Source organism: Anomaloglossus baeobatrachus, chromosome 3 (genome assembly GCF_048569485.1).
Source record: "Anomaloglossus baeobatrachus isolate aAnoBae1 chromosome 3, aAnoBae1.hap1, whole genome shotgun sequence".
Lineage (NCBI taxonomy): Eukaryota > Metazoa > Chordata > Amphibia > Anura > Aromobatidae > Anomaloglossus > Anomaloglossus baeobatrachus.
In genome coordinates, this window is record NC_134355.1 from 556,922,373 (window position 1) to 556,936,637 (window position 14,265).

Consider the following 14,265-nt stretch of genomic DNA (forward strand, 5'->3'; position numbering starts at 1 on the left):
TTTTTCTGTCAAAGTTGACAGAGGGTTACTTTTTTTGTATGAAAATGTAGTTTTAATTTGTATCATTTTGCTACTGACAACCATCTGATCACTTTTTAGTACACTTTATTAACTGATTAACAAAAGAAACAGAATTTAGATTTTTTTTCCCCTCTATTCAGTATAATTAATAAGTTAACTTTTATTCTAGGTGTGAATGCGATAATGGTAATATCAAATTTATATAGTATATGTTATTTACGTTTATGTAAAAAGTCAGTTTTCAAAAAAAATTAAGTCCGATTCATGAAGCAGTTGTCACCAGTTCTCTGGTGTAAAACACCATCAAAAGTTACAATTTCTATTTTTCGTGAAAAAACAAAGTGGTGCAAAAGTATTGCAAATTTTGGCGGTTTCAATCCAATTTTAGCAAGCTTCGCCAAATTGAGTAGATATGGGACAAGACGGGGAATGGCAAAGCCTGCTCGACAAATTAATTAAAGGTTATGGCGCGTACCTTACACCAGAAATGATATTCCAATGCTTAACTGGAGTAACATTTCTGGCGGAGGCACAGGCCAGTGGCAAGATGCACCTAATTCATTAAGTGGCATGTGCATCTTATTGAATTAGGAGCGTCTTACTCCAGAACATCTATCCACACCAAAACACAGCAATTCTGGCTTTGTTTTACTTTTTTTTTTTTTTTTTTTTTATGGGATCCACAGTTCATAGTTTCCCATTTTTTTGTGACTTTCACTGTGGAGGATAAATAATGAAATAGTTTTATATGGGTCATTCTGCATATGGCAATACCAAATGTGCTTTGTCTTGATGGAGTTGTGATTTTTTTTCCAGATGAAACCACTTTTTATTAGGAACACTGGGATTTAGATTTTTTAAAAACAGTTAAAGCATTTTTATATAACATTTATTAGTCCCACAAGGAGACTTAAACACATGATCCTTCGACAGTGTAGAGAAAACACTCCACTACTTATTAATTGCAGTGTATTAGTTTAGCCTGTCAGTGTAACAATGACATCTAGCCTATTAGACCCCCAACTTCGGCAGGAACTAATAGGCTTTCGGTCTATGGAAGCCCCAGACGCCATTGTTAGGCCTCTATATGCCACAGTAACCCACCAGCATCCCACGATCATGCTGTTAGGGGTGATGGGATCCCAAAGGAAACACGTTCCCTCTGTTAAACTCCTCCAAGCAATATGCGAGATCTTTAAGGGTGAGTGCACACAATCTTGTACACAGCGTGTCCTCTTCTGCGGGGACCACGAGTGCTCTCCACTAGTGTTGAGCGGATCCGATCCGGATCCGCGCAGTTTCAGCGTCTGATCTGGGTCCGACCCGGACGCGGGAATCCGGGTTGTTTGTCTCTCTCTCTCTCTCTCTCCATTCACATAGATAGGTCCGGATCGGATCCGGACTTATTTTACAACCCGCGACGGATCCGCCGGACCCGGATTTTTAGAAGTCCGCTCAACTTTACTCTCCACAGAAGACTGCAGCTGTTGAAGCACACCATTAAGGTTCAGACAGCTGCAGAGTTTACCTCTATTCAACCTGCGTAGAACACTCGGAAATCAGTTTATGCTGTGGGTAAAAAGCACAGAGGGCAGGAGATTTCTATACATACTATCCACTTTGCTTGTACTGTACAACGCAGCATTTTGGACACAGGGAAAATCCACTGCGTCCAAAACGCTGTGGACAATAATCGTGTCCACCCACCCTAAACGTTGATCATAACCCCTTAATAACACCTTAATAATGGCAACCGAAATATAGAAAATTGCTGGCTAATAAAGAACATGATCTATAAAGTCTGTCCTTATATTATCTCTTTTTTATTTCTACTTGTTCATTATTTTTATGACATTGCTTCTGATCCTCCACTGAACTCATTTCAGCTTGTGCCTCCTTGTTCTTGTGTTAAGTCTCTTACTGAAACACTTCTCTCGTGAACCTTATTTAAACCTTTAATATATTGAAGGTTTTCCATCATGTCCTCTCTTTCCCTTCTTTACTAAAGGCTATATAAATTAATAAGGGTGAAACCAGATTAACCCAAGTGCATGATGTCCAAGCCTAAAATATCCACCAAGATAGGATTACATAGGAAAGATTAGTCTTTGCCACAAAAGTACCAGATGGTTGGCAAGTTTTCAGTGAACATTCTTTCTCCATAGCTAGCATATCATTATTGAGGGTAATGGTAGTACATTAAGTAAGAGCAAAGGAAATTACCTCTTGTAACATATCCGAATCCTCAATGGCCCTCACCACAGATTCTTTGGAGGTTTCTTGAATTTCACCCCCCATGAGAAACTCATCCAGTATGAAATAGGCTTTCTCAAAGTTAAAAATTATGTCCAGCTCACAGACCTAGGACAGCGGAAGAAAATAAACAGTTACACAAATTTTACTTAACGGAGAAACAGCATTTTATTAATATGGGTCTCCATTTTCCTAGTTCATTTGCATTTGACTGTTCTAATAGCAAATGTTATATGCTAGTTTTGCAATCTGATGGTAATTTAAAGTGAGAACCAAAAAAACTGCATCTCCAAATAAAACATAGCAAGTGTGAACAGGTGCCAACTGCTACAACTACACGAAACACAAACAAAAGGGTACAGCACAGCACTCTGTAAGCGCCAAGACATGTGAAACCTATAATATATGAAATTTAAACTGCATTAATGATATATAGAATATACTTGGAAAAATAAAGGTTCTTTGCGCAACAATTGGCAAATTTTTGTGTGCCCATCAACCATGGCAAGGTGACTTTTCAATTTTCTAAGTATAGTCTATATATCATTAATGCAGTTTTAATTTCATATATTTTGTGCTTGCATAGGTCTTGGCGCTTTCAGAGAATATAGGTGACATCTGGCTCACTGCTTCAAAGGTGGTGCTGAAGGGTAAAGCAAGGGTACTAATAGAATAGGTAAAACCCCAGGACTCAAAGGAAAAAAGGAGAATTTTGTGTATGAAATAAATTTTATTTTTATTAACTGCAAAAAGTGAACCCTGACAATGCAACACCAATGTTTTGGCTTGCGCCTTTCCCAAGGTTGTTGCTTAATATGAAAGTACAAGAAAACGCGGGTCACAATGGACAACAGTGGCTGAGATAAAGCAGGTCCTTCACACTTTGCAGTACAAGAATCAAGGTATTGGTGGGTAGAAGATTCAGAAGAATGGTGGGGAGAAATTTATTTGCATACACAAAATTCTTCTTTTTTCCTTTGAGTGCTGGGGTTTTACCTATTCTATTGGCGCATTCAGAGTGCTGCTGTATCTGTTGGTTTGTGTCTCGGGTTTGGACTTGCTATGTTTTATTTGGAGATGCAGTTTTTTGTTTTGTTTTCTTTTTGCAGTATATATGCGTGGTGTAGATATCCTCCTATTCTGATTGTCTCCATCCGTTGCAGGATGGTTTTACTTAGTATCAGATCCTATTTGCCTATATAATTAAAGTCTTTTAGTCCAGGAGAGGTATGAAATTTGGATATGGTCCCATCAAAGAAAGGTCATCTTGCTGTGGTTCATGGGCAACACAAGAATTGGCCAATTTTATGCAAGGACCCATCAGATTTCTAAGTATATTCTATATAGCATTAATGCAGTTTAAATTCACATATTCTATGTTTGTATATGTCTTGGTGCTCACAGAGTGCTGCTGTATCCTTTTATTTGTGTTTTGCATAGTTATGGGAATTGGCACCTGTTCACACTTGTTATGTTTTATTTGAAGTTGCAGATTTTTTGTTTTTGCAGTATATATTGGAGGTGTAGACAGCCTCCTATTCTGACTGCATTCTACGCCCATCAGCCATAGGGTGGTTTGAATTAGTGCCAGATCCTATCTGCCCATATTTTGTAGACTTTTAGTCCAGAAGAGGCATGAAAATAGGATAGGGTCCCAACAAAGAAATATCACCTTGCCAATGTTGATGGGCACAAAAGAATTGGCCAATTTTTGCACAAGGAACCTTCATTTTTCCAAGTATATTCTATATAGAATTAATGCAGTTTAAATCTTATATATGCTATGCTTGTATACGTCTTGGTGCTTACAGAGTGCTGCTGAACCTTTTGTTTGTGTTTTTGTTTTTACAGTGGTAGTACCAAGATTGTGACTCATCTTCGATGTCAGCTGATCGCTACGGGTCTCACTAATGATCACGATAGCACACACGTAGATTGCTGCTGATAACCACTTTAAACATAGCTTTCAGAGATTGTACATGCCCGATGGTCATGTGATTCTTTCGGCCCCTCCACAATATGATTGCGGGGCACTGATAGATTACCATTGAATCCAGAAATCGGCTGAAAGACTCAGTCACTGCCATCTTGGTACTCATATGAAGCGGAGCCATATGAACTTCAAAGTCGATTTAGACTTTCACCATATACTGCAATTCTATGTATCTGACAATTGCAGTTTAAAATTCAATAAGGGGACTAAAACATAACAGTAAAAAAGTGTTTTTTTTATTATATATATATATATAAAATTTGGAATTACCCTCTGCAACCCCATTAAAAAAAAATAAGAACTAAAAAATAAAACATATTTGGTATAGCTTTAAAAATCTGGCATATCAAAATATAATAACTAAACCATACAGTTAAGGGGGCTTTACACGCAGCGATATCGCTAGCGATATCGCTAGCGAGCGTACCTGCCCCTGCCGTTTGTGCGTCACGGGCAAGTCGCTTCCCGTGGCGCACAATATCGTTAGGAGCAGTCACACGGACTCACCTGCCTAGCAACGTCGCTGTGGCCGGTGAACCACCTCCTTTCTAAGGAGGCGGTTTGTTCAGCGTCACTAAGTGGCCGCCCAATAGAAGCGGAGGGGCGGAGATGAGCGGCCGTAACATCCCGCCCACCTCCTTCCTTCCTCATTGCCGGCGCTCGCAGGTAAGCTGTAGTTCGTCGTTCCCGAGGTGTTACACATAGCGATGTGTGCTGCCTCGGGACTGATGAACAACCTGCATCCTTAACAATTAACGATTTTTTTGAAAATGATCGACGTGTCAACGATGGACGATTTTGTGAGTATTTTCCATCGTTAACGGCCGCTCGTTGGTGTCACTCGCAACGACGTCACTAACGATGCCGGATGTGCGTCACGGAATCCGTCTGTGACCCCGGTGATATATCGTTAGATACGTCGTTGCGTGTAACGGGGCCTTTAGAGTCATAATAAGAAAAACAAAAACAGTAGAACTGTGAGTTTTTTTGTATCACTACCTAGAAGAAAATGAAAAATCCATTGCCATGTAATAATGTACTGAAAAATAACGAAAAACAATTGGGATGAAATGGTGTGGTAGAAATGCAAGCATGCTTCTTCAGGTTGTTACTATTGTGGTGATCCTAATCTTGTACAGTTTTTTATATTTTAGTTGCTCAAATAAAAAAAAAATAAAAAATTGTACTTTCAGAGCTTTATTAGGGTGTGTTGTTTTTGTGTGACAAGCTGGTGTTTTTATTGGTATATTGGGATAGCTTGTGCGATTTCATTGAGCATTATTGGGGCGATGTGGCTACTGAAAACTGGTAACTATAGCTTTTTAATTTATTTATATTCTATGGCATTTACTATACAGGTTTTATATTTTCATTGACAAGACTTTTACAGACAGACTAAGTGATAACAAATATGTTTTTCTTTCATTTTAAACTGTTAAAAGAGATTCAAACATTTTTATTTTATTTTCATGTTTAGACTGTTTAGGAGACTTGACCTTGGGATCATTTTATAGATTGTCATTTCTGCAATGTATTCAATAATCTCTTATGAAGCCCATTCAGCGGGCCCCTGGCACTGTCAATCACTGGCTCCCCACAATTGCATTGCACGGGGGCCAATGGGCACTGGAAGTCATGTGACGTGATTACTCCACTATCTTAAGGAGTTATACGGCCTTGTGGTACAAGTGTGCAGTCAGTCTATGTGACTGTGGACTGTGAATCCTCAGAGCTTGCAGTGTCAGGAGTGTTCGGTGGCAGGAGCGAGAGGTCATGTGACCACGTATACGCAATTTGCATACTTCCGGCCACATTCCAAATATATGTATCCAGCCTCACTTTATTCACTTAGGCCTGTTTCACAAATCAGTGAAAAACACAGACATTTTTCACTGGCGTGGTAAAACACATATGTCCCTCCGGATGCCATGATTCACTGCACACGTGGGTTTTCCATGTGCAATCCGTGACACGTGATTGCACATGGTGAAACTCACCTGTCCCCACTCCTGCTGTCCGTGGTGCTGAAGAGTCCCACGATGCAGCATTCGGCCGCCGCTGTGTCACCTCTGCAGCTGCTTCTGGGTCAGCTGTGCCTGCATAAATAAATATGCATGACAGTAATTGGCTGGACAGGAAGCTGTGGAGAGCAGAGGCAGAACACAGCGTCGCTGGAGACAGGTAAGTTTAAAAAAGCTTTTTATTTTCAATGTCTGTGTTTTTCTAGTACGTGTTTAATGGGCCATACCATAGTGTGGTCCGTGGGACATCAGTGATGCCAGAAAAAAAATGGATATGTCTCTGTGCGGAACACAGACACGCGTGTACGCTGCACGGAGACACGGTCAGTGAAAAATCACTGATTTGTGCGCAGACCCATTGATTATAATGGGTCTGCGTATGTCCATGATTCTGATACGTATAAAAACTAGCACATACGTACCAGAATCACTGACGTGTGAAAAAGGCCTTATACTGAGTGAGGCACATGTCTAGCCGGCACGTGACTGCATGTATAAAAATCACATAACTGCAGTCTGCCAGCTCCAAGAACTGGCAGCGGAGAATCCTGACAGTACACGCACTGCGAGGATTCACAGACTTGTACCCAAAGACCACACAACCCCCTTAAATGATGCTGTGAGAAATTGATAATCGTTTTCTACATACTTTTTTTTTTTCCCCATTCAGACTGCGCTCGGATGGGTGCATGCCATTAGCAGAGGCACTCTCAGCATGCTGGAATTTTTTTTCTCATGCCGGATCAGCAGTAGAATATAAAATTGAAAGTCGGCACTGCTCCATAGTGTAACATTGGGCCGAGTGCTAGCCAACAAAACATCGGTCGCCCTCAGCCGTGTTAACAGAGATGAAAAGATGGTAAAATAAAGTGAAATAACTTACATTTCCAAAGTACTTATCAAGGAGCTCCACAAGCCTATGAACGATCTCCAACGTCAACAGCTCATTGTCTTCATCTTCTATGGCACAGCAGAAGTACAGGCTGGCATACCTGAAAAATCGGGAGATAAAAGGCCAAGATTAATTTGAGGAACCTTATTTGATTATAGCACGTCCCAGTTGGGGAAATTGCTGCTTCTTCCTCAGTTATTAATAAAGCAGTGTATGTAACAATCAGGATAGCAGGCTGCATTAAATAACAGCCATGACCTCTATACCAAATGTGTGTGATAAATGGGTGTCCAACGTATGACAGCAAAATTGCTGCTATTTAGAGACACACAATATATATATACATATTCTGATGGACTAACAAAAAGGTTTGCCACTATTTAACTGATCTCTCAGCTGATTTATGACCACAGACATCATACTTGAGTGTAAAGAAACAAAGAGCCTGAAAAAGCCAAACAAAGCAAAACTTTAATTAAAATTATTTTAGCCGGAAATACATGCATTAAGTAACAAAAATAAATATAGTACCCAAAAGTGAACAAACCCTTTAAAGGGAGTTTGTCAGTAGGATCAACCCTTCTAAGCCATCTATATGAATATGCAGGACATAGAACGTTTAATAAAATAATATTTTATCTGCAATCAGATGTCTTATTCCAAATTACATATTTTTCTTATATGTGAATGAGCTGTTAAGATCTTTGGGCTGGACACTGATTTGTCTGAGAATCTGCCTTCAGGACTTATTTTATATGAAAGGGGGAAGTACCAGCGTGAGACATGTAATGACTGACAGTCTGCCCTCCTGATCTACATGTATCCCCCCTCGTAATTCCTCCCTTCCCCCCTGTGAGGCAAACCCTGGGATATGAAGATGAATTATGACTTCCAGTCATAATCGCTCTCATCACTCCATGGCCGTGCCCCCTCCCTTCTTGTTCTCAGATGTCCAGCATCTGTGAAGGTGTCACATCCTAGCAACACATCCCAGGGCCATCTCCTGTGATATGGAGATTAGGTGATGTGGGAACAATGGACACAGGATGACTCCCTGCCGTGACCCTGTAGTAGGGGCTGCTATCTAGTTAGCAAGCTTGGAAGTATCCAGACAGGACGACTCCAGTAAAAAATGGTTCATATCTCGCAAGCCATATTTCCGATAAATATGGCAACCATAAAAATGGTGTCTCCGCATGCGGACGATGCTGGCACACCCTTTTTATGGGAGCAGGACCTGGGGAAATACCCCAGGCGTGATATCAGCCAATGGGGAACTAGTAGACAAGTCATGAGTCCTCTCGTTCTGTAGCTAAATTCATAGCTGTCACAATGAGAGCGTCGGCGTCCGCCTACGACGCTCCCAGGCCAAGTTATGGCCATATTCCATGTTGTGGATTTTGTCCATAACTCCAGCCAGGGGTGGAGCAGTGCTCCCTCTGAGGTCACTAAGGTAGGAGGGGACCTGGATTTGCCCAGGTTGATAACCCTACTTCGGCCATTTTCCAGTGTTCTTTTGCTCGGGGGCCTGGTTGGGAAAGACCTGTGAGGGAGTTCCTGGAAACCTGGTCTACAGCGCCCCCCTGTGGCCAGACGCACAAGGTAACTGCTGGAACTGTGTATGCCTGTTTGTAACCCATGCTTTGATTGTAACTGTACTCTGACATATGTATATTCTGTAGATTCCCTATTGTATATATTGTAGTTTCTAGTGTGCTTTAGGCTGATTAAATTATATAATTAATCTTGGGCTGTTCTGTTATCTCGATCTTGAATCCCACGTCCGTGTGTTCGGCTAATAGTTACCGTGAAGCGGTTGGTGGCAGCGAGTTGTGCCAAGGATTATTGTGGGGAGGCCAGTGAGATTCGGGGAGGTTTTATATATTCCGCCCGCGGAGGTCGGGGGAATATATACCCTACTCTCACCGGGGACCCTTCAATAATCGGCATAAGTAGTAGAGCGGCCTCCTTGCTTATTGTCGGGCAATTCCATAATTGGCCTGACTATAAGAGGGGCGCTAGAGAGCGCGTCACGTGCTCTGTCTGTCGGTCGGGAGGTATAAAGGAGGGGTGACCCCCACTTGTTACCCCCCGATTGTGACGTACTGGTAGCCAGCGCGGGGGATTTCTGAGTGACCCCCCCGGTGGTTCGTGACATATTGGTGGCATAGCGGTGGGATCGAGATAATAGTGTGTGTGAGTGTGAGACCCATACTCCCAGACACTAAAGACTGCCTGCAGCAGCTGTGGCTGCTGGGGTCTTCAGACTAGCTCAACACTAGAGTGTCAGAGTGCAGATACTGTAAGGTGTGTGGAGGCATCAGGTGTCAGTTCTGTGTCAGTGACCAAAGTCTGCAACAATGGCTGAGAGCACCAGGAGCAAAGCCAAAGGAATGGCCGATGCTCAGGCCAGAGACGATGAGGAGGTTGTCCACGAGCCCTCCAAGAGCCCGACGCCAGAGAACAGCTCTGCAGAGGACATCGCACAACCTGGCACTGCTGGACAAAATGAGGAGGAGCTCGCCCAAGGGTCCTCAACGAGCCAGATGCCAGTCCTCCGCTCTGAAATGGACAGTGAATCACCTGGCTCTGCAGCGTGCCGCAGATCACCACTTGCCAATCCCTCTGGCCTGAGAGGTGCAGAGGCCCTCCTTCAAGCTGCCTTGGCCAGGCTTATGGCTGGAGACCGGGATACCTACGAGATACTCATGGCCGAGCGTGGGCGACAGGCAGCGCGTGACGCTGAGGCTGCGGAGCGGCAAGCAGCGCGTGACGCTGAGGCTGCGGAACGGCAAGCAGCGCGTGAGGCTGCGGAGCGGCAGGCAGCGCGTGAAGAGCGAGAGCGACAGGCAGACCGTGACTACCAGCTGCAGCTAGCTCAGCTCCGGCCCTCATCAGCCACATGTGACCTTCAAAACACCAAACTTCCAAAGGTCCGTGTTGAGGACTTCCCAGTGCTGGAGAAGGATGGAGACTTGGACTCTTTCCTGACTGCTTTTGAACGGACTTGCTTGCAGCACCATCTGGACAAGGATCAGTGGGCCAAATACCTGACCCCCCGTCTAAGGGGTAAGGCCCTGGATATCCTTGGGGACTTGCCTGCTGAGGCAGATCAGGGCTACGACACCATCAAGCGGGCCCTGATCCAACAGTACAACCTCACTCCAGAGTCCTACCGCAAGAAGTTCCGGACCCTGCAAAAGGGACCAAAGGACTCCTGGGCTGACCACCGGCGGGCACTTGCCCGAGCTGCCGACCACTGGACCCAAGGCCTGCAGCTTTCCACCGGACCGGAGATCCTGGACTTGTTCATCACGGAGCAACTCTTGTGGAACTGCCCTGAGGATCTCCGCCAGTTCATCCGAGACCAGAAGCCAAAGGGGTCCACGGCTACAGCTGCCCTGGCCGATGACTACACCAACAATCGGGCTCCTGAGGCCAGGAGAGCAGCCACCAGCAGCACCTGGAGAGGGGGTAAGATGAATTCTACGACTGCCCCACCTGCCCCTAGACTGCAGGGGGTGCCCCCCTCAACTCCCCTCTCCAGGCCCGTGGCAGAACCAAGACGGTGCCACCAGTGCAACCTACCTGGACACTTCAAGGCCATGTGCCCTCAGCGTCCCAAGGCCCCGGCTCCGTCCCCGTCCCAAGGGCCGCCCAAGGTGTATTGTGTGGGTGGGGGTGGTGGTAGGTCCCTGGACAGCTTCCAACCTGTCACCGTCGGCCGGTCTGTGACCATAGGACTGCGAGACAGCGCCTCGGAGGTGACTCTGGTGCGGCCTGACATGGTGTCCCCCCAAGACTTGATCCCGGGAAAAACCCTCGCTGTCTCCGGGATTGGAGGCATTGACCCGGCGCTGCCTGTTGCTGACATTTATGTGGACTGGGGCGCAGGGCGAGGGGTGAGGGAGGTGGGGGTAACTGATCGGATCCCTGCAAACGTGCTACTTGGGACAGATTTGGGGCAGATAACCTCCCAGTTTGGGCCCCCCCCAAGGGCTGAACCTTCAGCCCGTACTGACATGACTCCTAACAATGTTAATGTGTTATCTATGAATGATGTAAGGGAGGAGGGAGTGAACTCTGATATTTCTGCTTGCATAGACACCATAGACACACACTCAGCTGCAGCTGTGACAGGGGAGGGGGTCAGAGAAAGGTGTGACAATGCCTCTACAAGTAATCAGCCTGTGAGCTGGGATCTGTTGCCCTCTGCAGGGATAAGCAGAGAGCAGGGTGCTGCAGGGGAAGGACCAGTGTGTGGGGTGGGGGCTACCACAGCAAATGTGGGGTCCCCAGAGATTTCACAGCGGGGTTCTGTTGCTGCAGGAGGGGAACAGGCAGGTGAGATTGGGGCCGGTCCAGGAGCGGAAGTGCTCCCAGGTAAGATCTCGGTGCATGGTTCCCCCACAACCGGGGTGTCAGGAAGCCAGGTAGGTCTGCCTGAACCGGCGACTTGGTCAGGAACGGAGGAGGAGCAGGCACGACCCACGGTCGCAGCGGCTGTGGCCGCTGTCACCCGCAGTGGGAGTGCTGGAAGCCAAGGGGCCTCCCGGAGGTCCGATAGCTCTTCCCCTTCTGACCAAGTGGCAGCCGAGTCAGGTGGAGGCCAGGACACAGGTCCCGGGGTACTGACCGAAGATGTGACAGTCTCGTCGATTCTGGCCACATCTAGTCAGGGGTTTCAGGCAGCGTTAGAAGCTGACGACAGCCTGAAAGCTCTTAAGGAGCAGGCGGCACAGCCTCCCTCGGACTCGGACCCGGAGCGAGTGGTCTGGGACCAAGGACGGCTGTACCGGGCCACGGTCCAGCAGGGTTCACCGGAGGCGTGGCCCAGGGACCGACAGTTGGTGGTACCCTATCCGTTCCGGACGGAGTTGTTGCGGATCGCACATGAGATTCCGATGGCCGGACACCTAGGGATCGCTAAGACCAAGGCCAGGTTAAACCAGCATTTCTACTGGCCAAAAATGGGGGCCGATGTGGCTGCCTACTGCCGTTCGTGTGAAACCTGTCAGAGAGTGGGGAAGGCGGGGCCACACCCCAAAGCCCCACTAGTATCTCTGCCAATCATCGATGAGCCTTTCAGGAGGGTGGCTGTGGATCTGGTCGGCCCGCTGGCCATCCCCAGCAGCTCCGGGAAACGCTTCATACTGACGGTAGTGGACTATGCCACCCGGTACCCAGAAGCAGTGGCCTTGTCGTCCATTCGGGCTGACAAGGTGGCCACCGCATTGCTGGAGATTTTCTCCCGAGTGGGTTTTCCCCAGGAAATGCTCACTGACCGGGGGACCCAATTCATGTCCCAGCTGATGGAGGCCCTCTGTAAGCAAGTCCAGGTGCGACATCTGGTGGCCAGCCCGTACCATCCACAGACTAATGGCCTGTGCGAGCGGTTTAATGGCACCTTAAAGCAGATGCTTAAGATGTTGGTCGACTCCCATGGGCGTGACTGGGAGCGGTATCTCCCACACCTGTTATTTGCTTACCGGGAGGTTCCACAGGCCTCAACAGGATTCTCACCGTTTGAGCTCCTGTACGGGCGACGTGTGCGGGGCCCCCTGGCTCTGGTGAAAGAGGCTTGGGAAGGGGATTTGGCCACCCCTGGAGTGTCGGTTATCGAGTATGTCATGCGCTTCCGGGACAAAATGCAGGCCTTGACGCAACTGGTACACGACAATATGGCTCAAGCCCAGGCCGATCAGAAGCGTTGGTACGACCAGAACGCTTGTGAGAGGACCTACCAAGTGGGTCAAAAGGTGTGGGTACTGGTCCCCGTACCACAGGACAAGCTTCAGGCAGCCTGGGAAGGCCCATACCTCGTGTACCAGCAGCTCAACCCTGTGACGTACCTGGTCACCCTGGACCCTGCCCGTGGAAGGCGGAAGCCCTTCCATGTGAACATGATGAAGGCACATCATGAGCGGGAGGCATGTGCGCTCCCCGTGTGCAACCTGCCCGAGGAGGGAGAAGCGGAAACCCTCTTGGATATGCTAGCCCAGGTTAGGGCAGGCGGATCCATTGAGGATGTGGAGGTTGGCCACCAGCTCTTGGAGGACCAACGGTCCCAGCTGTGGGCCACCCTACACCCCTTCCGGGGGTTGTTTACCAACCAGCCCGGAAGGACTAACTTGGCTGTCCATCACGTGGACACTGGGGATCATCCCCCGATCCGGCGTTCAGCATATCGGGTCTCCCTGGAGGTGCAGCAACACATGCGCCAGGAGATTGACGAGATGCTGAAGCTGGGGGTGATCCAGGCATCCAACAGCGCTTGGGCCTCGCCTGTAGTCCTCGTCCCTAAGAAGGACCGAACCAATCGGTTCTGCGTGGACTACAGGGGGCTCAATGCTGTCACAGTCGCCGATGCGTACCCAATGCCACGCATCGATGACCTGCTCGATCAGTTGGCCGGGGCTCAGTACCTGACCATCATGGATCTGAGCCGGGGATATTGGCAGATCCCCCTGACTCGCAAGGCCAGGGAACGCTCTGCCTTTATTACCCCATTTGGACTGTACGAGTCCACGGTGATGCCATTCGGGATGAGGAATGCCCCTGCCACTTTCCAGCGGATGGTCAACACCCTGCTCAAGGGACTTGAAGGGTACGCGGCCGCGTACCTGGATGACATTGCCGTCTTCAGTCCCACCTGGGAAGATCACCTAGAGCATCTAGCACAGGTGCTCAGGCGGATCCACCAGGCAGGTTTGACCATCAAGCCGGGAAAGTGTCAGCTGGCCATGAGCGAGGTCCAGTACCTCGGTCACCGGGTAGGCGGGAGAACACTGAAGCCCGAGCCTGAGAAAGTGGAAGCCATCGCATCCTGGCCCACCCCCAGGACCAAGAAGCAGGTGATGTCCTTCTTGGGGACCGCTGGGTACTATAGGAGGTTTGTTCCATGCTATAGTAGCCTGGCAAAGCCCTTGACGGACCTCACCAAGAAGAAGCTGCCCTCTGCAGTCGATTGGACAATGGACTGCGAGACAGCCTTCCGGGCCCTAAAGGACGCCCTGTCCAGCCCGCCCGTGCTACAGGCAGCCGACTTCACGCGGCCGTTTGTAGTACAGACCGACGCCAGTGAC

General features: G+C 47.6%; 1 protein-coding gene across 1 annotated transcript in view; it reads right to left on the minus strand.

The window, feature by feature from the left end:
• AP1S3 (adaptor related protein complex 1 subunit sigma 3) overlaps positions 1 to 14,265 on the minus strand; it is an 86,805-nt gene that overhangs the window by 11,490 nt on the left and 61,050 nt on the right. The window contains exons 3-4 of the mRNA XM_075340826.1: positions 7,172 to 7,280; positions 2,245 to 2,382 (exon numbers count right to left, since the gene is read on the minus strand). Coding sequence (XP_075196941.1) covers positions 2,245 to 2,382; positions 7,172 to 7,280 — 247 coding nt within the window. The remainder of the gene's footprint in view (positions 1 to 2,244; positions 2,383 to 7,171; positions 7,281 to 14,265) is intronic.